The 26,858-nt window shown below is 32.5% G+C and overlaps 1 protein-coding gene across 1 annotated transcript; it reads right to left on the reverse strand.

Moving 5' to 3' along the window:
- Positions 1-2,029: 2,029 nt before the first annotated feature.
- LOC132298605 (uncharacterized) lies at positions 2,030-3,246 on the reverse strand. Its single transcript, XM_059795006.1, has 2 exons — positions 2,884-3,246; positions 2,030-2,749 (listed from the first exon to the last, which is right to left on the reverse strand). Exons 1-2 carry the CDS (start codon positions 2,941-2,943, stop codon positions 2,168-2,170), a joined length of 642 nt encoding a protein of 213 aa, XP_059650989.1. The 5' UTR covers positions 2,944-3,246; the 3' UTR covers positions 2,030-2,167.
- Between the last annotated feature and the right edge of the window lie 23,612 nt (positions 3,247-26,858).

Below are 26,858 nucleotides of genomic sequence, written 5' to 3' on the forward strand. Positions count from 1 at the left end.
ACGGGCACTGTATTTTATTTGTAGAGGGATCAAAGATGAGGTATTTGAATTGGTGTTCTTTTAGAGAAAGATGATCGATCATTAACTGATTCAAATATTGAACAAAATTTTAAAAAAGATTTTATCTAAACAAAGTGTTTACTCGAGTAGGACTAGTTTTGCTTATGTAGGATGATCCCCTTTCCACGAAGAACACTACAGGTGGCAAAGTTGCTTTCTTAGATGCGTTTGCTTTTTCGGAAGAAGTTGAGAGGTCTTGTTTTGGCTGGGATGATTGGATCAATTTGCCTGAATATGAAGGTAATTTTTGCTTCTCATCCTAATAATTTGGTATATCATTTAGTTTATTGCTTATGGCCAATATTTAGTTAAATTTGGTGTCCTCAAATTGACCCATATATATTTTTTTTATGCTTATTTTTTACGATTCGAAACGATGATAGATGTTTGAACCTGATGTATATGAAATTCATATATCTTGGATTTATTTATTAAAATGATCATCCCCAATTCTTGTTTTTTTGAGAATCAATTGCAACGTGGCAAATGTGCTTCATTACGGACAACAATAAAAATGTTTTCATTTAGGCTTTCTCGAGAAGACTATTGAGTTTAAAGAAAACCCTTATATCATGCTGGGTCAAAAAAATATATTTAGGTCGTCATCCTTTTAAGTCTTTGAAGTCACAATACGTCAGCAAACCTTGAGAATGTGACTCTCGTATCCAAATTAAATACTGGCATTGTAACAAGTTATCACATCTTGAGGGTATCGCCCTTGAACGCAAAAGAAGCACTTGCAGGTTGTGTAGAGTATGGGACGAAACAAAGGCATGGCCTTCTCCTGTACCCATCACTACTATATGGGACACTTCGAAGTATTTTAGATTGTTGAATAAAAAGTTCGAAAATATTTAACACAAATAATAGGCCAAACCAAATGGATGATGAACACATGCTGTAACAGAAACACTCACAATCACCATTAATGCTTAGTTTAGAGCCCAGCACGTGTATCAAAAATACTCATAATCACCATTGATGCTCAGTTTAGAGCCATTAAAATTTCAACTACTATTGTTGTTCTTAGGCCAAATGCATTTAATGCCTGTAGAGGTTTAACACACCACACCACACTAAGGCATGGTGCAAAAGAAGGAATTCAGTGTTGCCAACTAATTTCTCCCTAGACTTACGCTTGGTTAAACTCAATTTATTTATTTACATGTTTTTTCAGTAGAGGCTACCAGTACATCTGCTGAGCTCATGGTAGATGCCGAAGGATGGTTCCAGATACCTGATCCAGAGGATCCAGATATGGAGCAGCTCTAGGGCTCTTTCATCTTGGCAGATTAGGAGTTTTGGTCACCTTTTAGGGTTGTTCAAGAACTGCATATAGTAGCAATAGTACTAATAGGACTTTTTACTTTATTATCCACACAGTGATTTTACTTTGGTGATACTTGTGCTTCTCTTATGTGACATATAAGTCCGGCAACTTTCTTGTGTAATGCCATTTTGAACAACCTAAATCTTAGGTGTCTGTATTTTTTACTTTCTTTGGTGATAGCTTTGATCGACAATAGGAGAGTATTAGAGATTTTTGGTTATGTTTTTCTTTATAATTCTTTGTGCGTCTAAATGAAATTATAGTAAATTGAACTTAGACTACCAAAAGAAAAGGTTTGAATATTTCATATGAAACATGTAAATCAAGGCTATATATATATAGTCTATATAGTCCATGTCTCAATCTCAATCTCAATCTCCATTATTTTTGGGGGAACAAATTTACATGACAAAATGTACAAGTGGAGATGCAGAAGAAGACAAAATTAACATCATCTTCAAATAGGGTCATGTGCCTAGGGTTCAAATTTTGTCCAGTTCAAAGAACTTTCATGCAAAATGACCTCAAAAGGGACATTTTAACCACCCAACCATGGCATGGCGAAGAAAATGCACTCCAAAGTATCAAAATTGGAATCTAGAAGATGCGCGTTTTCAACGCAATTATATCGTATTTTAACACATTATTTCAAGTTGACAGTAATATTTTGAAACTAGATTTAATTGTATCAAAAATTTGTACATATCATGATTTTGTTGACATTAAACTTTTACATATCATGATTTTATTCAAGGTAGAGAATCCTGACATCAAAATTCATCCCCTGAACAGATGCTCCTCTCCTGACTGTTGATCTATGTAGCTGATCCAACGGCTAGTACTCTTAGGAGAAATCGTGGTCCCACCTATGTAAGCAATATCTAATCCATTCCCCACTGGAGTAGCCACTGATCTCACGACACGTGTTGCGCCATCAAGAACCCTGCTCCATCTGAACCCAGCCACGATCCTTTGGTTAACATTTTTGCATGCTAAAACTGCGCCCTGGTGGCTCAACTTAGCAAACCTAAGCACTCTAGCAAGGTCCCTGCGCCGTCCATCCACCACCAGGAAATCAACACCCACCAGCCCTAGCATCATCTCCTCAGCCTCTCCGACCACCACTTCCGGTGGCGACACACCGGCCTCACGCATGGTGTTTACATACTCTAATCTGGACCGTTCATCAGACACCATGCACACGTGTCGGCCACCCGTTTGACGGGCAGCCATAGCTAAACCTATACTGGTCCCCACTGCACCTCCGTGCCACCACGCCTCCACGATCAGCTTCGCGTTCCAGCCGCCGGCCATGGCGGAGATAAACTCGGCCACACCAGACTCCTTGAAAAGCTCACACTGTATGATCATATGATATATAGAAAAGTAAGAGAAATGTAAGAATATATTGTTAATTAATTTCATGCATATATATATATATATATATATATATATATGTATGTATGTATGTTGGAGGTTGAAGGTGTACTTACGGATTGAACAGTGTCAATATAAGCTCTTGAAGCTCTTTCCGGGGACCAGACCAGCTTCATTTTCTTCTTCCTTTTTTTGATATAAGTTGAGGGTGTTTGGGGGTTGAGAAAATTGGTTTGGGTGAGTTAGCTGTTTGGTTGGCTTTATAAATAGTTTGAGAAGACTGTTTGTTTTTGTAAAACCGTTGACATATTGCCTAGGCATATACATCGTGTAGATTAGGTGTAGAATAACTTAATATCAATATCTCATTTTTTTTTTTTTAACTGTGAGACAACGGAATTAAGTGTCTATTTAGTTAGATGTAATTCAACATCGAAATGTGATAAAGTGACTTAAAGACAATATCAGAAACAACTGTATTTGTTGTTATTTATTGTTACAATCCAAACAACAGAATTAATATATATGTATGTATTATTACATTTTTTTTCACTCTCAAACACGAAATCAAGAACAATATCATAAAAAAAACTATATATATTTACCACAATGAGTTTATTAACTTGTTTTATCATGTATGTACTTATAAATTAAAATACTCACATGAAAAGTCTACACAAGACGATGCAGGTAAAATTATGTAACAAAATTTATATCATATACATGCACCTGGTGTCATATGCGCATGAAAAGTTTTAGCTCTAGTGTGTGGCTATGTGTCTTTGTTGACTCATTCAAACTCTCCTAAACCTGTGACACGGGGAAAACATTTATACCTAATCTATATTGTCTCCTTCTAGAAAATAGAAATAATAACACAAATAAAAAATCAGTTTGACACAAAACGAAAAACCATTTTTACATAAATTGTACAACATCAATACGTGATTGGTCTATAGATACATATATTTTAAAAAGTTCAAATTTACACTATCGGGAATTATATAATGCTGCGGATTATTTAATTATTTTTTCTTTGCTTAATATTTTAACTAGATTAGCGATAATATCAAATGGGTAGTGATCATAACAACATCAATGGCCACAAAAAAATAAAATTGAATTATATATATATATATTTGTATATGTATATATATTTTACTTAAGCAAGTTGCATCGTGTGAGGACCTAAGATTGATCTTAATTGGTCACCAATCCACTTGCATTAAAGTGAAAAGTAATTTATTAGCATTTAACACCAAGGAGGATAATCCTCATTTTGTCAATGCATCTGGCGACAAATTTTCAATGTAAGCAGTGTTAATTAAAGTACTTGATAGGCAAGCTGCAAATGAGCTAAATATTTGACATGGAAAGAATGATTTGTTTATCTTAAATATACGTGTATATATATATATATATATATATATCTTTATATGTGTATATTTGTATTTTAATTCTTGGTCTTGCCTTTTCCTATCAAAACCCTTGGAGGTAATTGCTTTTGGACAGTAAAGTTTGCCTTCAACTTTTCATTTGGAAGAAAGAGAAAATACAGTTAATTAGACTAAGTCCTCAATGGTATCAAGATTTTGTGACAATATCATTTCCTAGTTTAATTAATTACCTTATAATAAAAGAAATATACCATTTCCTAGTAAAGAGAGTGTTTCCAATGATTAAAAAAAAAAGTCTTAATTTAGTGATAGTTTCTTTAGAGATTGTGTGCATGTGTGTGTGTCTGTGTGTGTATATATATATATGGATTTGGATCTCTCCAACTAAATTTCTCTCCTAAACTCCACATAGTACTTCAATTCCGTGGTTAGTCACGTCATCGTGTAGTCAAAGTTTACCACTTACAAGTTCACATATAATAAAATTCCCTACATAGACTTTAACCATGGCTAAATCTGGACAACATGATTGAGGTTGTAGATGAATTGGTTGGACATGCATCACAATGTTTTGATTAGATATATATGCTCATAATATTTGACTTTATTTGACTCTCTAAATCAAAATATGTTTTTTCAAGCTTAATAATCCGAGCATTTTCCTATTGCATCAAACAATATATATGGATACCAGCTCCAATGATTTTGTGATGAATATGGGTATACTTTACATTATTTGCAGAATAATATTGATTAATTTTTGAGTGAAAATATAGAAATGTTAATATGATTTGTTATATTTTTACTCAAATATTCCAATAAAACTAACTAAACCCAAAATAATGTGACGACATTTAATTTTTTTATACCCTGGTCAATGTCCAATTGCACTAAAGCTGAGTTGCAGTTAATGTGAGATTTAAAGGCTGTAGAAATATCAAAAACTACTTGTTGCAAGTTGCAAGTCCCTGTCTCAATCTATAACGTACCCACACCATCCTCTAATTATGGACCAGTTCATTGCACACAGTCATAACATACATCAATATTTGGTTATTACTTATTGACATAATATCGTATGACTATATGAGTAGTTTTCGACTTTTGTCAAAAGGAAAAAATGTGTACTGTGTAGGATAAAATATGAACCCGATATCTTAAATATCTAATCCCTCTAGAATTATTTTAGAATTAATTCTATAATTTCTTTTCTTTTAAAACAATAATATAAAAATCAAGTCAGGGTAAGATCCTCTATGTGGTATATCAATAGCCCGTTGTAATTATTTGCACGTGTGTATACTCTGGTATGTGTGAGCAATCACAGCCTAGTGTCCAATATATGAGCAATCACAATTGTATAGTATGACATAATTCACACGTACAAACGATCACAACCTAATGTCCAATATAAGAGCAATCACAGTTGTTCGATATGATATAATTCACACGTATAAATGATTATAACCGAACACTTACATATACGAGCAGGCAATCACAACTCTGCGGTATAATAATTTGGACTCATATTATTGATAATGAAGTCCATGCGGTAACTTAAAATGATCAAGTACTTATTTGTACGACACTTTGAAAGCTACATATCTTCATAATGTTTAAATAAAAAACCGCGAAAGATAAGCATGTTGTACGGAGTCAACTTCTTATTTCCATCATTAAAACATCAAACAAGTAAGCGTGGCTTAGATTTCTTATTAATCTCTTGTTTTAAAATAGGATGATTTATGAATTTATTAATGATCTTATGTTTTTTAATAGGATGATTCATGTATGGTTAGTAAAGAGACAAGTTGTATGTCGTCATGAAAAGCTTCAGCTCCAAAGTCAACAACTCTGTCGTACATATATATCTACTAATTATCTAGCAGTGACATATACATGCATGAAGACATATTGTCACGCCCGCAAATTCTAATACAAAAACCCCTATCTTGTACTAAAACTTGATATGTGACTCACATCATTCATCCACCATAATTCATGATTAAATTAATAAGAAAACATTTTTATTCAAAAATCTATCAATCCGAATGAAATTTATTACATCCCCAACTAATTCAAAATTCCACCAACGGAGTGAATCTTATTACAAAGTGTTTACAAAGAAACAATAATAAAATCATAATGTAGAAATCCGGAAATCTCCTTCTCTCACTGAGCCTCCTTTACAAGTTAAATCCATATGCATCTGAAAGTAATAAAGGGGTGAGCTCACAAGCTCAACAAGAAATTGTTAAACACTATCATCGTTCAACAAGTCAATCCTTACTTATAATCCGTATATAAATACATATATAAGTGACTCCGAAATATCCACTAATCATCGTCATTCTAAAACATTAACTCAAACTATGAGCTTGTAACCCATCTAGAATTTAAATTACTAAAATTTCACTTACCTCACATGAGCCCCTGGCTCCCCTCAACCAGTTGGCGTTTTAATGCCATTACCTCACATGAGCCCCTGGCTCCACTCCGAATAAATGGTGTGAATTGCATAGTCCCTGACTACCAAATACACACATGTGGCTGGGTTGTACGTCTACTCACCCAGATGGCCCCTGACCACGTCCACATACTAAGGGCACCTTTAGCCCAATAGCCATAACAAAAGAGTAATTCACTCCCGAAGACAGTCCCTGACTGCACTCAACAACCTCATCATTATAAAAGTCTCAGACCAATGCTCCAACTTGTTTAATCACATCAATTAAACACTGAATATATTTAAATAATTCCAACTCATGTTATCATGAGTTTATCCAATACCATAATTAATACTGACACACCAACTCATAGCCCTAATTACAATAGGTTGCAAATACTCTAAATTTCCATCTCAATATCATTAAATTTGTATACTACCTGCTATACCAACAAATTCAAGGTCTGTAATCAACATAAAGCCAACCTTAAATATCTAATTCTAATAACTCCAAAATGTACCAGTAACTATGGGCTTAAATAAAAATTATATAAATTAGTGACTATATTAATTCATGACACCTCAAAACTCATTTACTGCCAACCAAAACCTTCATCCTTAGTCTAATCCATTCATTACTCCAATTAATCATGTACCCATCTTTACATACATTCAATCCATTAGTAAATCACTTGCATTTCTTGAGCCTTATCTACAACTACTAGCATAGGTAAATCTATATATATATATATATATATATATATATATCCATCCAAGGTGCATATAGAGCCCAGTCCGAGAGACAAATGCACGGACAAATGGTAGCATTATTCTGGTTGAAGCATGCAAGGATGCTCTTGTTTTAAAACCCTTTGATTCTGACTTCTCAATTAATTGTCAGTGGAAGTATGGACACTTGGTCCCGGCTGATATATTGATTGTTCACTAGAAAGATCAATCATGAAGCTTCTATAAAATCACATCCTAGTAGTGACCTACAATAGATTAAATTAATCCCATCAATAATTATGTACATATGTATAGATAATCTGTTACATATATATCCATCTGTAGCGGTCCATCCCAATCTTAATGTATAAGATCTACACTGTTCAAATAACATTATTCATACCTATTATATAATTATACCAGATCAACCAATGGATTCAACTAAAATCATACACTGACATTCTCTTATATACATGAAAGTTGAGAGATTCTACATCCAATCATGTTGATATATCCATAATCCGATCAAGGAAAACACCAATACCTCGATAAAATAAATCATTCTAATTCACATATATAATAACTATCAACTGAAGTATAATCGAATTCAAATAAATCAGTACCTCCATGTGTAATCTCCATATTGTAAGTCTAATTAAACATAATTATCATGAGTTTTATAATTAAATCACGGATAATCATATATACAGGATATAAGCAAGAATTAACTTACCTGACAATGGAATCTGCTTAAGCCTCTTCGTTACTCACAGAATAGTATTGCACCTCTTCGTTACTCACAGAATAGTATTGCCCGTAAAAAAAATAATGCCGATACACCAAGTCTAGATATATATCTAGTAGTTGAGTTCTATATGGACTCTTTTAAAAAAAAAAAAAAAATCAACTAAACTGATAGCCTGATATCTCTCAAATTCCATTATACGGTAACCCTCATAATTCCACATAGATATATATTATATGGATAAACATGAATTCAAAAATAATATATATATATATATATACAATATATATCTGGTTGTTACATTCTACCCTCCTTAATTGAAATTTCGTCTTCGAAATTTACGTACCTTCATTTATGGTCCAGCGACTCCGCCTTAGGATCCTCTTCAGGATCATCCTCTTCACTTTTCATTTCTTTGAGATGAACTGGGTTTGCATTGGGTCCGTAAAATGGAGGCCAATCTCGTACACTAGATACCTTTCTCGGTTTGTACTTTAGAATATCACCTATTGGAATAGAACTTTTGATAACCATTCCTATCTTTTGAGTTCTCCCTCGCATACAAGCCGATAAATTAATCTTTTGCTCTTGTTTGTTCTCATTAATTTTCTTTCCAGTCATCCTGATTCTAAACTGCAATCAGATAAATAAAAAAATTAAAAAAAAAGTCCGTCTAACTTTTTCACTCATATAAAAAAAAAATTCAATGGCAACCATCCAATAATAATCAATGAATTTACAAGACTTATAAATCCAATTTTTTTTCATGTCCAAATGTAAAGAACAAACCAAATGTTCAAAAGTAAAAAAAAAAAATGCTTAGCAACCATTAATAGGTAACCACAAACCTCTACTTTATTCCTATGCCAAAAGCTAAAGAGAGAAAAACAAATAATCATAATAATAAATTCCCACTTCTTCATTCATAATCTCTTCCTCCTACTTCTGCAGCTGCGGTTCCTTTTCACCCGTCTCAGAACTCTTACGTGGCTTTGGACAAAACCTTGCCATATGTCCACTCTCCAAACAATTATAACAATTTCCCCAGAATTTATATGGTTCCTGTCCCGTTTTTGTTGGCCCTACTGATTTGATTTGTCCAGCACCTTCAATTCTTTGTCGTTTCCATTTCTGCTCATTTTGTTCGTCTCTTGAACCCCATTGGCCACGTTGGAACTAATCATTCTTACTTCCTTGAGCTTCTTGGAAAGTATCCTTTCCTTTTCCTTTCTTTTCTGACTGTTGCTCCTTTTTCTTTTGAAAAATATTGTTGTTATTTCTTTAATTGCCATGGCACATTCCACAACCTTTGCATAAGTGTCACACCTATGCCCGACTACCAATCTTTTAACATGGGAGATCAAACCCCACTCAAACTTTCGAATCCGATGTTCCTCATTAGCCACTATGTGAGGAGCAAACCGAGAGAGTTCCGTGAACTTTGTCTCATAGTCACTAACCGTCATTGTGTTGCTCTGTTCTAATTCCATGAATTCAATTCCCTTCTTTTCTCTCACGGACCGCGGAAAATGTTTTTCATAGAAACGTGTCTTAAATTCTTCCCAAGTCATAGCAGCTATGTCTACAGTAGTCCTAGTCACGTGCCTCACCCGACAAGAAAAATGCAGCTATCATCATTTTCTGCACTTCAGTGCAGTCCATCATCTCAAAATACTTTTCCATGTCATCGATCCATTTTTTGGCATCAAGTGGATCGGCAGCTCTAACGAACTCAATAGATCCTAATTTGCGTATGTCCCTTATGTATGTAGTCATGGGAACTTGTTCCGCATTAGGATTCGGCATTTGAAGTGCCTCATCCATCTGAGCCATGCCACGGCCTGCACCACCCTGATCGGCGTCTCCTTGACCTCTACCTTTAGTAGGTCGTCCTTGGCCTCTACCAGCTCCCGACATCCTATTTAATGAAAAATGATATAATCATTAGTCTTAACAATCAATCAAACCTAAGACGGAGCATGCTACGGAAGCAGATAATCTACGCATTTCATAACACATTTCATATCTTAAATTCCATTCTTACAACATTCCCTTCACCCTAGGATTATTAAACTTTATGCTCTGATACCAAATTGTCACGCCCAGCAAATTCTAACACAAGAACCCTTGTCTTGTACTAAAACTTGGTACGTGACTCACATCATTCATCTACCATAATTCATGATTAAATCAATAAGAAAACATTTTTATTCAAAAATCTATCAATCCAAATGAAATTTATTACATCCCCAACTAATTCAAAATTCCACCAACTGAGTGAATCTTATTACAAACTGTTTACTAAGAAACAATAATAAAATCATAATGTAGAAATCCGGAAATCTCCTTCTCTCACTGAGCCTCCTTTGCAAGTTAAATCCATATGCACCTGAAAGTAATAAAGGGGTGACCACACAAGCTCAGCAAGAAATTGCTAAACACTATCATCGTTCAGCAAGTCAATCCTTACTTATAATTTGTATATAAATACATATATAAATGACTACGAAATATCCACTAATCATCGTCATTCTAAAACATTAACTCAAACTATGAGCTTGTAACCCATCTAGAATTTAAATTACTAAAATTTCACTTACCTCACATGAGCCCCTGGCTCCCCTCAACCAGTTGGCGTTTTAATGCCATTACCTCACATGAGCCCCTGGCTCCACTCCGAATAAATGGTGTGAATTGCATAGTCCCTGACTACCAAATACACACATGTGGCTGGGTTGTACGTCTACTCACCCAGATGGCCCCTGACCACGTCCACATACTAAGGGCACCTTTAGCCCAATAGCCATAACAAATGAGTAATTCACTCCTGAAGACAGTCCCTGACTGCACTCAACAACCTCATCATTATAAAAGTCTCAGACCACTGCTCCAACTTGTTTAATCACATCAATTAAACACTGAATATATTTAAATAATTCTAACTCGTGTTATCACGAGTTTATCCAATTCCATAATTAATACTGACACACCAACTCATAGCCCTAATTACAATAGGTTGCAAATACTCTAAATTTCCATCTCAATATCATTAAATTTGTATACTACCTGCTATACCAACAAATTCAAGGTCTGTAATCAACATAAAGCCAACCTTAAATATCTAATTCTAATGACTCCAAAATGTACCAGTAACTATGGGCTTAAATAAAAATTATATAAATTAGTGACTATATTAATTCATGACACCTCAAAACTCATTTACTGCCAACCAAAACCTTCATCCTTAGTCTAATCCATTCATTACTCCAATTAATCATGTACCCATCTTTACATACATTCATTCCATTAGTAAATCACTTGCATTTCTTGAGCCTTATCTACAACTACTAACATAGGTAAATCTATATACATATATATATATATATATATATATATATATATATATATATATATATATCCATCCAAGGTGCATATAGAGCCCAGTCCGAGAGACAAATGCACGGACAAATGGTAGCATTATTCTGGTTGAAGCATGCAAGGATGCTCTTGTTTTAAAACCCTTTGATTCTGACTTCTCAATTAATTGTCAGTGGAAGTATGGACACTTGGTCCCGGCTGATATATTGATTGTTCATTGGAAAGATCAATCATGAAGCTTCTGTAAAATCACATCCTAGTAGTGACCTACAATAGATTAAATTAATCCCATCAATAATGTGATACCCCCGAATTTCCGAATGCGGGTTGGCCAGGCCCACACCCGAATACCCGAGGATATCAAAACAAATTGATAATAAACGAACACAGAGTACAAAAGAATAAAGAAGAATAAATAAAATGCTGACAAGAAACTAAAATGATAATCTAATAATAAACCTCATAATATATTTCCATTAATTAATAAACTCTTCTGATACAACTGATCCTCCAAAATACAACTCGGGAATCCATACTGTGTGGACCCCTAGAAAATCCAAACTAAACAAATGACAGTAATCTAAAACAGGAAACTGAATCATAAAGGAACTCCTATGTAGTATCGGAAGAATGAAGTAGACTGATCCCCGCTCAGCACGAACAACCTCTACTCGTGACGAACACCTGAAAAATAATGGTGGGTCAGGCCCACAAACAAGTTCTACTCTACTACAGTCCAAGCAGAGATCCGATACACGTATACATCCTAATCAATCCAACAATAACTAGTAGTCCGCATATATATATATATATATATATATATATATACACACTAAAGGAACCTCACTAGACTATAGGGTTGTCTCAACTTGAATAGTAGGCAACATGCAAAACGCACATATAGTGGGCATGAGTACCTAGACCTACCAGGGTACACAACTACACTGTATCTAGCTACACATCCCTGGCGATATACGCGCCCTAACGATTGATCCTGAGACTCAAGCTCATATCATGGCACCATACTTATATATATAAAATCTAATAACCATCATATCCAGTATAAATTAATCCTCCATAAGTCATTCAACTTGTTCAGCTAACCTGACTTGAATATAAGTAGGACTTAACATTTTAGTTAATCAATTCTCTTATATAATAAATTAATCATCCATAAGTCATTCAACTTGTTCAGCTGACCTGACTTAAATATAAATAGGACTTAACATTTTAGTTAATCCATTCCCTTATATAAAATAGGTAGGACTTAACTAATAAGTTAATCCATCCCTAGAATGCCACCGTCCCATACCGGTGCATTAAACCACACAATCCAACAATTGATGTAACAATTAAGGAAATACATCAAACATTTCATAAATAACTATGATAAATATGATATCAAGTTATCACATAATAGGAATGACTTATTATTTCTTTAAACTTCCTATATCATATGTCCTACACAAACTGAATCTTATACATGATGATATTTTATTATACCGTTAAATAAGGATTCTCCATATCCAATTCATCCTACACATTTAATCTCAATTGCTAAAATATTTTAAAAGATTAAATCCATTCGTTTGTTTAAAACATTCAAATAGCAAGCATCATTCTGATTGAGTCTATTTAAATTTATTAAAATCCAAACCTAATCCCTATTTAATGTTCAGGAATCTTAGGCATGTTTCTACGTTCCATAATTCCACGGATATGAAAAATACATAATTTAAACATGTAAAAATTCACATAAGAAATTAAATTAAAATCATGCATTTTATCAATTCATAACACAAGAACAGATATGAACCAATTTTATAAAAACCTATGTTTTAATCCAATTAAACATGCATAATTATTTAATTTTATGTGTTTAATAAATCCTGGAATTTCCTAGGCATGTATAGAAACACGAATCAAAGGGAAAGAGATAGAAGAAGAACTTGCCTTAAATTTTCGGATCGAAAGTTAAACTTCTTCTTCCTTGATCTTCTCTCTATAGGGTTTTTCTCCTCATTCCTTCCTTTTCCTCCTTCCCTCTCTAACACTATCTCTCCAGTATATATCACGTGAATATTTCTAACCCCCTTCTACAACCTATAGCTATATTATAGGCTAAATAAAATAACCCTAACCCTTTTCCCAATCCAAGTCAACTAAAAAAAAAAATGAAAATAAAAATATTAAAAAGGTAAGCAAAATATGTTACATATATAATTTATGTACATGTTTATTAAATAAATAAATTATACACATTCCATTATTTATTAATGGATTATCCAATAATATTTAAGTTACCATAATATTATAAAGTAACTTAAAACATAACACGTATCAAATCTATGTATATTTTTTTTATTTAAATAAACATATACATCAGATTAAATATTACTACCCAAATTACCATAAAAGTAATTAATAAATTATTTTCTCTTTTATATATATATTAAAAAGGTAAGTAAAATATGTTACGTATATAATTTATGTATATGTTTATTAAATAAATAAATTATACACATTCCATTATTTATTAATGAATTATCCAATAATACTTAAGTTACCATAATATTATAAAGTAACTTAAAACATAACACGTATCAAATCTATGTATATTTTTATTATTTAAATATAAAATATATATATTAGATTAAATATTACTACCCAAGTTACCATAAAAATAATTAATAAATTATTTTCCTTTTTATATATGTATATAATATATATTTATATATATACATACATTATCAATGGGTAATAATCCATACACATCCAACCTCCTATTCAAGTAGTCCATGGGATCCAATTGGTTGGCCCATTACTACTAACCATAACCATAAAAGAAAAATAAAATAAAATAATAAAAGAAAAGAAAACATTTAATTTACAATTAAAACAAATAAATAAATATCGAGATTATCCTTTTAAAATTAGGGGTATTACATTCTTCCCCCCTAATAAAAGGAATTCCGTCCTCGGAATTCGCCCTTACTTTCTTCTATTATGCTTGGAAACTGTGAGCGAAAAACATCCTCATATTCCCAAATAGACGCAACCTCACTATAAGGGCTCCACTTAACTCCAATATACTAAGTGGTATACAGAGTTCCTATATTTTAAGAACAATGCGTAGGTTGTATCAAATAACAACGTAATCCTCCTATGTCGACAAGGAAATGATCTACATACCTCCAAGTGTCATAGAATATACGCACGAACTCCTATGCACCCAGTGCTAATAATTTGGTAACGCTGATTCAGAGGTGACTGCCTCAATTGCGAAACACAATCTTCTAAAAGTCAATGTAATAAGTAAAATTGACCTTTCTCCAAAAATCGCCTTTCTTCCTACATAGAAAACAGAACGAGCAAACTACTCCCTGATAGAAAAACTCTAGTATACGAGTTCAACTATTTACAACATCCTACTGTTGCCTCCCAACCGCGTGCAGTTCATTATAAAAGGAAGTATCTATTTCCGACATATTTTTAAATGAAGTCGAGGTCTGATTGTACAACCCTTACTTCCATTTCCAACCAACAAATGAGAGGTATGCATTGTGAAAGATACAAAACCTCCAAAGTTGTCACACTAACCTCCTTGTGCCAACAATATCACAGACAAAATTCTGACAAGTGAAGTAAACACTTCCAACAGTCCATAAAAATCTAGGATATATCCCTCAAACAAATCCTTTATGGTCTAATTTAATCTCTCGATTAATTCCTCCGTCTATATATATGAAGTAGAGCTGCTGCTCCAAAATCTTCATAAAGCTCCTTCGAAATAGCACTTTGCATCCACTAATATGGACATCCACATGCTATAACACCACTATCACTGAACTATATAACTACTATGAAGTTCTAAAATAAGCATCACTCAAATTTATGTCCTCAAGCGATCTTTCTCAATCCACTACTCGGATTCCATATGGAAAATTGAAATTCCAAATCAATGTCGATCCTTCCCACCAACTATCACTCCTGTTTAGTTCAATTTCCATATTTGTTATAGGAAGTGGCTAAAGATTCCTATGATATCTAATGATCAACTTTCTACCTTTGTAGCAGGTTTTACACTTAGGGCAATTATATACACGTCCCTATCCGTATTTGTTCACCAAAACTGATATTTGATGTCGTGATGTACCTTCTAACCGTTTGGGTGTACCAAGAAAAATTATAAATTTCCATCTCAGTCGCCCGACAGTCATATCACTATTTATAGAAACTACAAACTCCTCCTCCAGTACCTTAAACTCCATCTGAGTAAGGTAACACCTTCTCTAGGGTCAGCTCCGATATTCAAAATTGACCTCCTGAACTACCTTGGTAATAACAAGTGTTATTATTCACACTTTGCATCCATCTAAGCCGTCTCGTGATCCGTTATATTCGTATGAACTGATATCTTACCAGCTCGATCAAAATAGACAAAATGAAACTGATTTAATTTTATCAGTCAACCAATATCCCATCTAGAATCCTGACCCTTGCATCAAATCAGCAATCCCTCAACTAAATCCGTGAAAATGCTCTGTCATTTTCACTTCAGTATAGAAAATAGCTGCAAAAATCCAGTGATCTCTGATGGTCCATCTCTACTATTTAATAAATATTAGCCTTAGAGAAAAAACACTATATTCCTCTTCCTGCCTGTCCTCCAAACATCTGCTTCATACTGTGAAACATCATATTTCTACTAAGGTGAATAAAGAACTAAGAGTTGTGAAACTCAATCCTTACATTCTTCATCAAATTTGTCTACAGCAAGTACCGTTAGTCCGGTACCACCAACTTTCGTCTGTACCCATTGTTTAAATTGGAGCATCTTCAAAAGCGAATTCTGTAACTAAATCTATCCACCACTGATCCGTGATAAACTTGCCGATATTAAAAATCAATTGGTAATTCAATTTATTAATAGTTAACTATGACTTTAACTCAACAAAAGTCAACAAATTACAACCTTTCCATACATACCATGCACCTCATCTTTATATAAGTATTTGGTCTCACCATCTTGTCTTTGACACACCCTACTTCTTTAAGACAAGTTAATGACAATCCGACTTCTTTATCTTACTTCAAAAGAATATGAAATCTTCCCATCCTCTACATAAGTCATCAATTTCCTTGTAACAGCTAATTGTTGCAAATTGTGACTAAAAAAATAATTCCATATTATTTATGGAAATGAAGAGACTTAGTTTCCTCTTCCATGTGCAACATCGGCAAATTCCTTCCAGTGATATACCCTCTTGAATAAATTCTTGATTAAGAATTTACTGATGAATATTTATTCAGTCTCCTATCCTCACTCGGTGTCATTCCAATAAGTACTTAATCCAGTATTAAATCCTCCTTCTGACTTGGTAACAACTGCTGAAATTTTCAAGAAGATGTTCAGCAAATCTAGCACCTCTAATATATCATCATGGCATTTTAGTGATCTTTATTTACCACTACTTCACGCATACCGAAACATTAACAATTACCAATATCATGATGTTGTAATATGATACGAATCCATACCTAACGTAAAGTATATCAAATTAATCGTTCTAGATTGTTTGACTCGTAGTGATGGTTTAATTATCCCATCCCAAAACATACCATAATGACACATGTCCAGGTCCAATAGATTGGTTAGATTTTTGTGTATCTACCAAATCCTATGACCGTATGCTCACAAATTTAGCATAAATAGCGCTATGACTCCATGTTATTAAAACAATAATTGGTTGATTACACACTTATGTCCTCAACTAAACCACATACCAAATCCCGAGTAATTAACAAAAAAATAAAATAAAACACGTATGATAAACACAATAGAACAAAATATACTCCTACTTAGGATATCGTTCTTTCTAGAAAAGAAAATCTCCTTTGAAATCAACTTTACTAAATTGTTTCAAAATTTCCTTTTATAGTTTCATAAATAATCATTCAACCTCGAAACATATCCTTTAAAACATCGCTTAAAAGTACAAATGTTTTCCTAAGCAAATACCAAGGGCTTAACCCTCATCCTCCTTATATGCGGAATGTAAACTGTCTTACTTGACTTTATAAATCAAATTAGAACGTCACAACATAATACCAATGCCTTTTTGTATGTGATTTAAAAATTATGTATTTCGTTCTGATAAGAACACATCCAATCCCCAAACTCCTGAATAATACTTCTTATATACCTCTTTTAGAGATGATAAGAAAGATTTAATTATTTGTAGATTGATCAACCCCAATTCTACTAATAACATTCACTATACTACTAGCAATTTAGATCACCTCGCGCAATCATCCCTCTTCAAGATTTAGTGCCCTCTCTATTGGACACACATAAATCTCCTCCATTAGGATCCTCTTCGGCTCCTACTCCTTGCTTGTCTCCTTTTTGAGATCAACTGAAGTCGTGTTGGTCCCGATATGTGGTGACTTATCATGTACACCTAAATCCTTCCTTGGCTTATACTTTTAAAGTAACGCCAAACGAACCTAAACCGTCAATCCTTAACTCTGCCTTCTGGCAACGAAATCGATGACATACTCCTTTACTCATTTGGGTCTTTATTGCTTTCGCCTTGAACCCATCCTTTTTCTAGTGCCAACCATTCTATGACTACAGAATATAATTGACATCAGCTCCTCCTAACAAACCGTAAATAAAGTACAACGAATCCTAATATGGGCTCTAAGTTTTAAGAGACGCAACGCGGAAGTCACATAACAAAAGACACTCCTAAGGACACTTGAACCTGGAGTGCTCTGATACCAACTGTGATACCCCCGAATTTCCGAATGCGGGTTGGCCAGGCCCACACCCGAATACCCGAGGATATCAAAACAAATTGATAATAAACGAACACAGAGTACAAAAGAATAAAGAAGAATAAATAAAATGCTGACAAGAAACTAAAATGATAATCTAATAATAAACCTCATAATATATTTCCATTAATTAATAAACTCTTCTGATACAACTGATCCTCCAAAATACAACTCGGGAATCCATACTGTGTGGACCCCTAGAAAATCCAAACTAAACAAATGACAGTAATCTAAAACAGGAAACTGAATCATAAAGGAACTCCTATGTAGTATCGGAAGAATGAAGTAGACTGATCCCCGCTCAGCACGAATAACCTCTATTCGTGACGAACACCTGAAAAATAATGGTGGGTCAGGCCCACAAACAAGTTCTACTCTACTACAGTCCAAGCAGAGATCCGATACACGTATACATCCTAATCAATCCAACAATAACTAGTAGTCCGCATATATATATATATATACACACTAAAGGAACCTCACTAGACTATAGGGTTGTCTCAACTTGAATAGTAGGCAACATGCAAAACGCACATATAGTGGGCATGAGTACCTAGACCTACCAGGGTACACAACTACACTGTATCTAGCTACACATCCCTGGCGATATACGCGCCCTAACCATTGATCCTGAGACTCAAGCTCATATCATGGCACCATACTTATATATATAAAATCTAGTAACCATCATATCCAGTATAAATTAATCCTCCATAAGTCATTCAACTTGTTCAGCTAACCTGACTTGAATATAAGTAGGACTTAACATTTTAGTTAATCAATTCTCTTATATAATAAATTAATCATCCATAAGTCATTCAACTTGTTCAGCTGACCTGACTTAAATATAAGTAGGACTTAACATTTTAGTTAATCCATTCCCTTATATAAAATAGGTAGGACTTAACTAATAAGTTAATCCATCCCTAGAATGCCACCGTCCCATACCGGTGCATTAAACCACACAATCCAACAATTGATGTAACAATTAAGGAAATACATCAAACATTTCATAAATAACTATGATAAATATGATATCAAGTTATCACATAATAGGAATGACTTATTATTTCTTTAAACTTCCTATATCATATGTCCTACACAAACTGAATCTTATACATGATGATATTTTATTATACCGTTAAATAAGGATTCTCCATATCCAATTCATCCTACACATTTAATCTCAATTGCTAAAATATTTTAAAAGATTAAATCTATTCGTTTGTTTAAAACATTCAAATAGCAAGCATCATTATGATTGAGTCTATTTAAATTTATTAAAATCCAAACCTAATCCCTATTTAATGTTCAGGAATCTTAGGCATGTTTCTACGTTCCATAATTCCACGGATATGAAAAATACATAATTTAAACATGTAAAAATTCACATAAGAAATTAAATTAAAATCATGCATTTTATCAATTCATAACACAAGAACAGATATGAACCAATTTTATAAAAACCTATGTTTTAATCCAATTAAACATGCATAATTATTTAATTTTATGTGTTTAATAAATCCTGGAATTTCCTAGGCATGTATAGAAACACGAATCAAAGGGAAAGAGATAGAAGAAGAACTTGCCTTAAATTTTCGGATCGAAAGTTAAACTTCTTCTTCCTTGATCTTCTCTCTATAGGGTTTTTCTCCTCATTCCTTCCTTTTCCTCCTTCCCTCTCTAACACTATCTCTCCAGTATATATCACGTGAATATTTCTAACCCCCTTCTACAACCTATAGCTATATTATAGGCTAAATAAAATAACCCTAACCCTTTTCCCAATCCAAGTCAACTAAAAAAAAAAATGAAAATAAAAATATTAAAAAGGTAAGCAAAATATGTTACATATATAATTTATGTACATGTTTATTAAATAAATAAATTATACACATTCCATTATTTATTAATGGATTATCCAATAATATTTAAGTTACCATAATATTATAAAGTAACTTAAAACATAACACGTATCAAATCTATGTATATTTTTATTATTTAAATAAACATATACATTAGATTAAATATTACTACCCAAATTACCATAAAAGTAATTAATAAATTATTTTCTCTTTTATATATATATTAAAAAGGTAAGTAAAATATGTTACGTATATAATTTATGTATATGTTTATTAAATAAATAAATTATACACATTCCATTATTTATTAATGAATTATCCAATAATACTTAAGTTATCATAATATTATAAAGTAACTTAAAACATAACACGTATCAAATCTATGTATATTTTTATTATTTAAATATAAAATATATATATATGATTAAATATTACTACCCAAGTTACCATAAAAATAATTAATAAATTATTTTTCTTTTTATATATGTATATAATATATATTTATATATATACATACATTATCCATGGGTAATAATCCATACACATCCAACCTCCTATTCAAGTAGTCCATGGGATCCAATTGGTTGGTCCATTACTACTAACCATAACCATAAAAGAAAAATAAAATAAAATAATAAAAGAAAAGAAAACATTTAATTTACAATTAAAACAAATAAATAAATATCGAGACTATCCTTTTAAAATTAGGGGTATTACAAATAATTATGTACATATGTATAGATAATCTGTTACATATATATCCATCTGTAGCGGTCCATCCCAATCTTAATGTATAAGATCTACACTGTTCAAATAACATTATTCATACCTATTATATAATTATACCAGATCAACCAATGGATTCAACTAAAATCATACACTGATATTCTCTTATATACATGAAAGTTGAGAGATTCTACATCCAATCATTTTGATATATCCATAATCCGATCAAGGAAAACACCAATACCTCGATAAAATAAATCATTCTAATTCACATATATAATAACTATCAACTGAAGTATAATCGAATTCAAATAAATCAGTACCTCCATGCGTAATCTCCATATTGTAAGTCTAATTAAACATAATTATCATGAGTTTTATAATTAAATCACGGATAATCATATATACAGGACATAAGCAAGAATTAACTTGCCTGACAATTGAATCTGTTTAAGCCTCTTCGTTACTCACAGAATAGTATTGCGCCTCTTCGTTACTCACAGAATAGTATTGTCCGTAAAAAAAAATAATGCCGATACACCAAGTCTAGATATATATCTAGTAGTTGAGTTCTTTATGAACTCTTTTTAAAAAAAAAATCAACTAAACTGATAGCCTGATATCTCTCGAATTCCATTATACGATAACCCTCATAATTCCACATAGATATATATTACATGGATAAACATGAATTCAAAAATAAAAAAAATATATATATATACAATATATATCTGGTTGTTACACATATAATGGTGAGAAGGCCTTTAATTAAAGATGTATAGTTATCACAAGTAGCCTTATATAGCGTAATTATTTTTAACCCTTATATAATTTATAAATTTTGAATGCATACAATTACCTGTAAATCATATCTTAAAAACTTTACCACCCGAATAATTTGGGCCAATTTTGCCCAGTGATACTATTGTGAATATATTACTGTTGTATATATTCACCCTACTTGCAGGAAGAAAAAAAAAAAAACTCTTGTATTCACCCATATCACGCTTGAAAGATGAGACATTTCCATCACTTTAAATAAAGCAAATATATATATTGTCTCTTGCTTCATAGCTTATATTAGTCGTAATGAGAGAGAGAAGGTTTTGGCAAACTGCAATTTAGCTTATCAGGATTATGGCTGCAAATGAGCCGAGATGTTCGCGAACTACTCGGGCTCGGCTCGTGAATTACTCGGCTCGATTCATAAACGAGCCAAGCCTGAACATCAATAGGCTTGATTCGTTTGTTCATGAACCGTTCACGAACTGAGCTCGATAATGAGTTCGCGAACATACTTGATTATATATATATATATATATATATATATATATATATATATATATATATATACATACACATATCCAATTATAATATATACACATATCCAATTATAATATATACAAAAGTTGGGGTCAGATTGTAATTGTACGTAACACAATTATATGTAGATATATATTTATGTTGGGGTCATATTGTAATTGTATATAGAACTTGTGGTTATTATGCAAATACACCTTTCTTGTCTTTGAATATAAACCTTTTTTTTTTTTTTTTTTTTTGGTAATGTTTAGGGTTAATAGAATATCTATCCGCCTCCATCTCAATCTATTAACTCTCTCTTATTATTGACCAGTGACCAGGCGCCTCTATTTCAGCCTCCATCTCAATCAGTTCTCTCTCTCTCATTATTGACCAGTGACCAGGCGCCTCTATCTCAGCCTCCATCTCAATCAGTTCTCTCTCTCTCATCAGTGACTAGTGACCACCAACGAGGCAAATATCTCAGCCTCCATCTCAATCTATTATCTTTCTCTCATCATTGACCAGTGACCACCAACGAGGCAATGATCCCCAACCATCAACGAAGAACGGTCGCCGGGATCTCACTCCCTTATTTACCCTCTCTTCTACCTCCAGCATCTCTTCCATCTACCACCTGTGGCTTCACCACCTTCGTCCATCACCACTCAACCTTCCTCTCTCCTCTTCTCTCTCTCCTTATATATATATACACCAACCTCCACCTGTGCTACCATCGGCCCTCTCTTTTCTAGCCGTTTTATCTCCCGTCTGCTTCCTCTCTCGCCGTTTCTGTCTTTTTCAGTGACCAAGGCGATTCATTGCCGGTTATCATTGTTGTGCCAATCCGATTTTTGGCACTAAGAGTTGTCGCCCACGAGCTATCGAGCTCCGGCTCGAAACTCGTCAAACATAACCCGAGCCAAGCTCGAATTAAATTTTTTAGGCTTGACTCGAGCTCGAGCCAAGCTTGAGCAATGTATTATCTGATCGAGCCGAGCTCGAGCACACCATTACTCGGCTCGTTTACAACCCTGATCAGGATTCAGGGGGATAACTGATATTGAATATATATAAATATATAAACACACATATATAAACATTTAGGTGTTGCGTTCACCTGCATCATGCTTGGAAAGGATTGGTAATCCCTTCCAAATTTCCAATAGGGCCAGAACACATTCTCACATTACCTAAGAGAGGAGCAAAATTCAAAGATCATATTTAAAAGGGAAAAAAAAAATTAAAAAATTCAGTTATCAAGACCACATTAATCAAATTTAGAGCAAATTTACTTAGGTATGTTTGGTTCGCATTTTCTTTTTTATTTTTGATTTTTTTTTTGTCAAGTAATATAACAGTGAATTGTGAAAAAAAATGTGATTGGTAAAATTGTTTTATTTTGTACAATGCTGAAAAGCAATAACTAAAAATAATCCTTTTAAATTAGTTATTAGATTTTTAAAAATTTATAACATTTTTTTTACTAAATTTTGCAACAAGTAAATGTTACCAAAGAACTTATCGGCACCACCAGTGGCGGATCCAGGGGGGGGCTTGAGCCCAAAATTTTTTTTTTTTTTTAGTATAGGTATATTTAGCCCAAGGTTTTAAAAAAGAAAAAAATTAATAGTAGTATTAGCCTCTTAATTTTAACCCATCCAAACAAGCCCAATATCTAACTCACAGTTTTAAAACAAAGGCCCAACCAAATAAGTTCAAGCCTAGCAAGTATTAAACAATCACTAAGCCAAAGCACAAAGAACTCTTAAATTCCTAATCTTGCATAAATCAGAGAGCTCACTCATTCTCTTCCTTTAAAGTCTAATCCAATTTCCTCTAAAATTTTTTAACTCTTTAATCTTTCGATCCCCAATTCTCCTTTGTTTAATATTAACCCCATTAGCAATTCCTGAATTTTCCCTTGGACACCACAAACCCCTTTCACACACTTTCCCCTAAGAAACTTACAGGCACCACAAGGCCACCTCTATTATCATTATCACTCATCACTCCCTCTCTACACAGAAATTATATATTGTCGAGTCAGTTTGAGAGAAAAGAGAGATATTTAGAAAAGGAAGGGGGAAGGGGGGTGGTTAGAGAGAGAGATATTTAGAGAAGGAAAGGGGTTTTCTGAATTGTGTTTAGAAAATGTGGAAGGTTAACTTTGGTGGTGGCCTATTTGTAGATTGAGTCAGTTGAGAGCTAGACTTGGGAAATTATATATATATATATATATATATATATATATATATATATATATATATATATTTATTTATTTATTTATTTATTTATTTATTTATATGTGTAGAGAGAGGGAGGGAAAGGAGATTGAGGGTGGAATTTTGGTGCAAACTTCAAAGCCATAGCAAGTGGTAGAGGAAGCAGTAGGGGAGTAGGTTGCGTGGAGCAAACATACATACAAACATATATATGAGGAATGTCAGTGCTCATCTTATTTGCTATAAAAAGTACAGCCACACCCTCTGAAGTTTGACAAAAAGACACTCAGAAGAAACTTACCTATTTTTTGGATAAAGACACTGCCTGAAGGTTCAAAAATGGACAAAGACACCCCTTTATATGAAAAATTGACCAAATTACCCTTTGACCGTTTATGAGACTTTTTTAACTTTACAATTTAATAAATTGGATCAATCTATCCTCATGAACAATTTATGCATAAAAATAATAATAAAAAAAACTTTATATTGTTCACTTTTTTATTTTTTTATTTTTTGTTATTTACTTTATAAATGTCCCAGCTTCTTAAAAATGTAAACGTCTAAAATTATTTTTTTATTCAATACATATATTTCAAATAAATTATATTTTGTTATTACTTCTTTTCTTTTTCTTTTTTATAATTTAAATTAAGATGCTTAATTCTTTCATCTAAAAAAATTAAACCAATCTCTTTTCCTTAAAAATAAAAAAATATGGTACCAGTATAACTTTATGTATCTTAAATTATATATTAAATATTATGTATTTCCCAATATAAAAGAAAATAGGTACCACTATAACTTTATGCATGCCTTTGTTTTTTTTTTTTTTTTTTTTTTCCCTTTGTTTTTTTTTTTTCCCTTTATTTTATTATTATTTTTTTCCCTTTTATGTTGGTAAATGCATAATATTTGATATATAATTTAAGATGCATAAAGTTATACTGGTACCATATTTTTTACTTTTAAGGAAAAGAGATTAGTTTAATTTTTTTAGATGAAAGAATTAAGCATCTTAATTTAAAAATAAAAAAGAAAAGAAAAGAAGTAATAATAAAATATAATTTATATGAAATATATGTATTGGATCAAAAAATCATTTTAGACGTCTACATTTTTAAGAAATTGGAACATTTATAAAGTAAATAACCAAAAAAAAAAAAAAGAGGTAAACAATATAAAGTTTTTTTTTTGTTACTTTTTTTTTTATGCATAAATTATTCATGAGGGTAGATTGGTCCAATTTATTAAATTGTAAAGTTAAAAAAATCTCCTAAACAGTCAAAAGGTAATTTGGTCAATTTTTCATGTAAAGTTGTATCTTTGTTCATTTTTGAACTTTCAGGGAGTGTCTTTGTCCAAAAAAACAGGTAAATTTCATCTGAATATCCTTTTGCCAAACCTCAGGCGGGGTGTGACTGTACTTTACCCAATTTACTTTAATAATTATTATGTCTCATATTTATATGAAATTTTAATATTTTACTTTTTCAAAATAAAATTATGCTCTTTTTTTTTTTTTTTTTTTTTCCATCCGTGTATATAAATATAGAAGAATGCTAAGGGTTGCTCATTTTATTGGCTATAGTTTAATTTAATAATTCATTTCTTGTCTTGAAAAAAAAAAAAAAACCTTTAATAATTGTTATGTCTCCTATTTATATGAAACTTTGAAATTATAACTTTTTTAGACAAAACTATCCTCCTCTCTTTTGATCCGTGTATATAAATATATCATTGTGTTTCCTACTTATAAGGATTCTTTCCTCTCTTACTTCTTTTTCTTTTTTTTTTTCTTTTTTTTAATTGTTGTTAGCTATTTATATACACACACACACTTCACGAGGAAAGAAAAGAAAGACATGTAAAATTATAAAGAGTAATTTTGTCTTAAAATGTTAAGTTTTTAAGACCCCATTAAAGTAGGAGACACCATAATTAATGAAGTAAACTGACACTGATGAAAAGAGCGACTAAGATACATACTGAAACTAGCACTGATTGTTAACACTTTGCATATATATGTATGTGTATATAGACTGAAATGTGAATTTCAATTTTATTAAAATAATAGAAACCGTATACATATTTAAGTTAGCCCAGGCTAACCACATTAACATCCAATACATAAGATGTCTGGCCCAAGTAGAAAACAATCCCCCGTAGAGTTGACAAACCATATAAATGTTACTGGTCACCACACACAATAGTGTAAGCATGGAGAAGATGGCTCCCTTCAAATCCGGTGGTCAAGAGGCTTCGCCGGAGGTCGTGTAGATGATGGTGGGATCTCCTATTCTTCGCTTATGCGCTTATCAGTGGCCGATTCAGTGATTGGAGAGGACATCAGCTTCAATCTGATTGCCTCCAACGTTTGATGCAGCAACGAGTTTTAGGTAAGAGAATTTTTCTTGAAAATTGTCCGGTTGCTC

The sequence above is a fragment of the Cornus florida genome, unplaced genomic scaffold (genome assembly GCF_030987335.1).
Source record: "Cornus florida cultivar Cherokee Brave unplaced genomic scaffold, ASM3098733v1 CherokeeBrave_3.0.0_Hap2_Chr03, whole genome shotgun sequence".
Lineage (NCBI taxonomy): Eukaryota > Viridiplantae > Streptophyta > Magnoliopsida > Cornales > Cornaceae > Cornus > Cornus florida.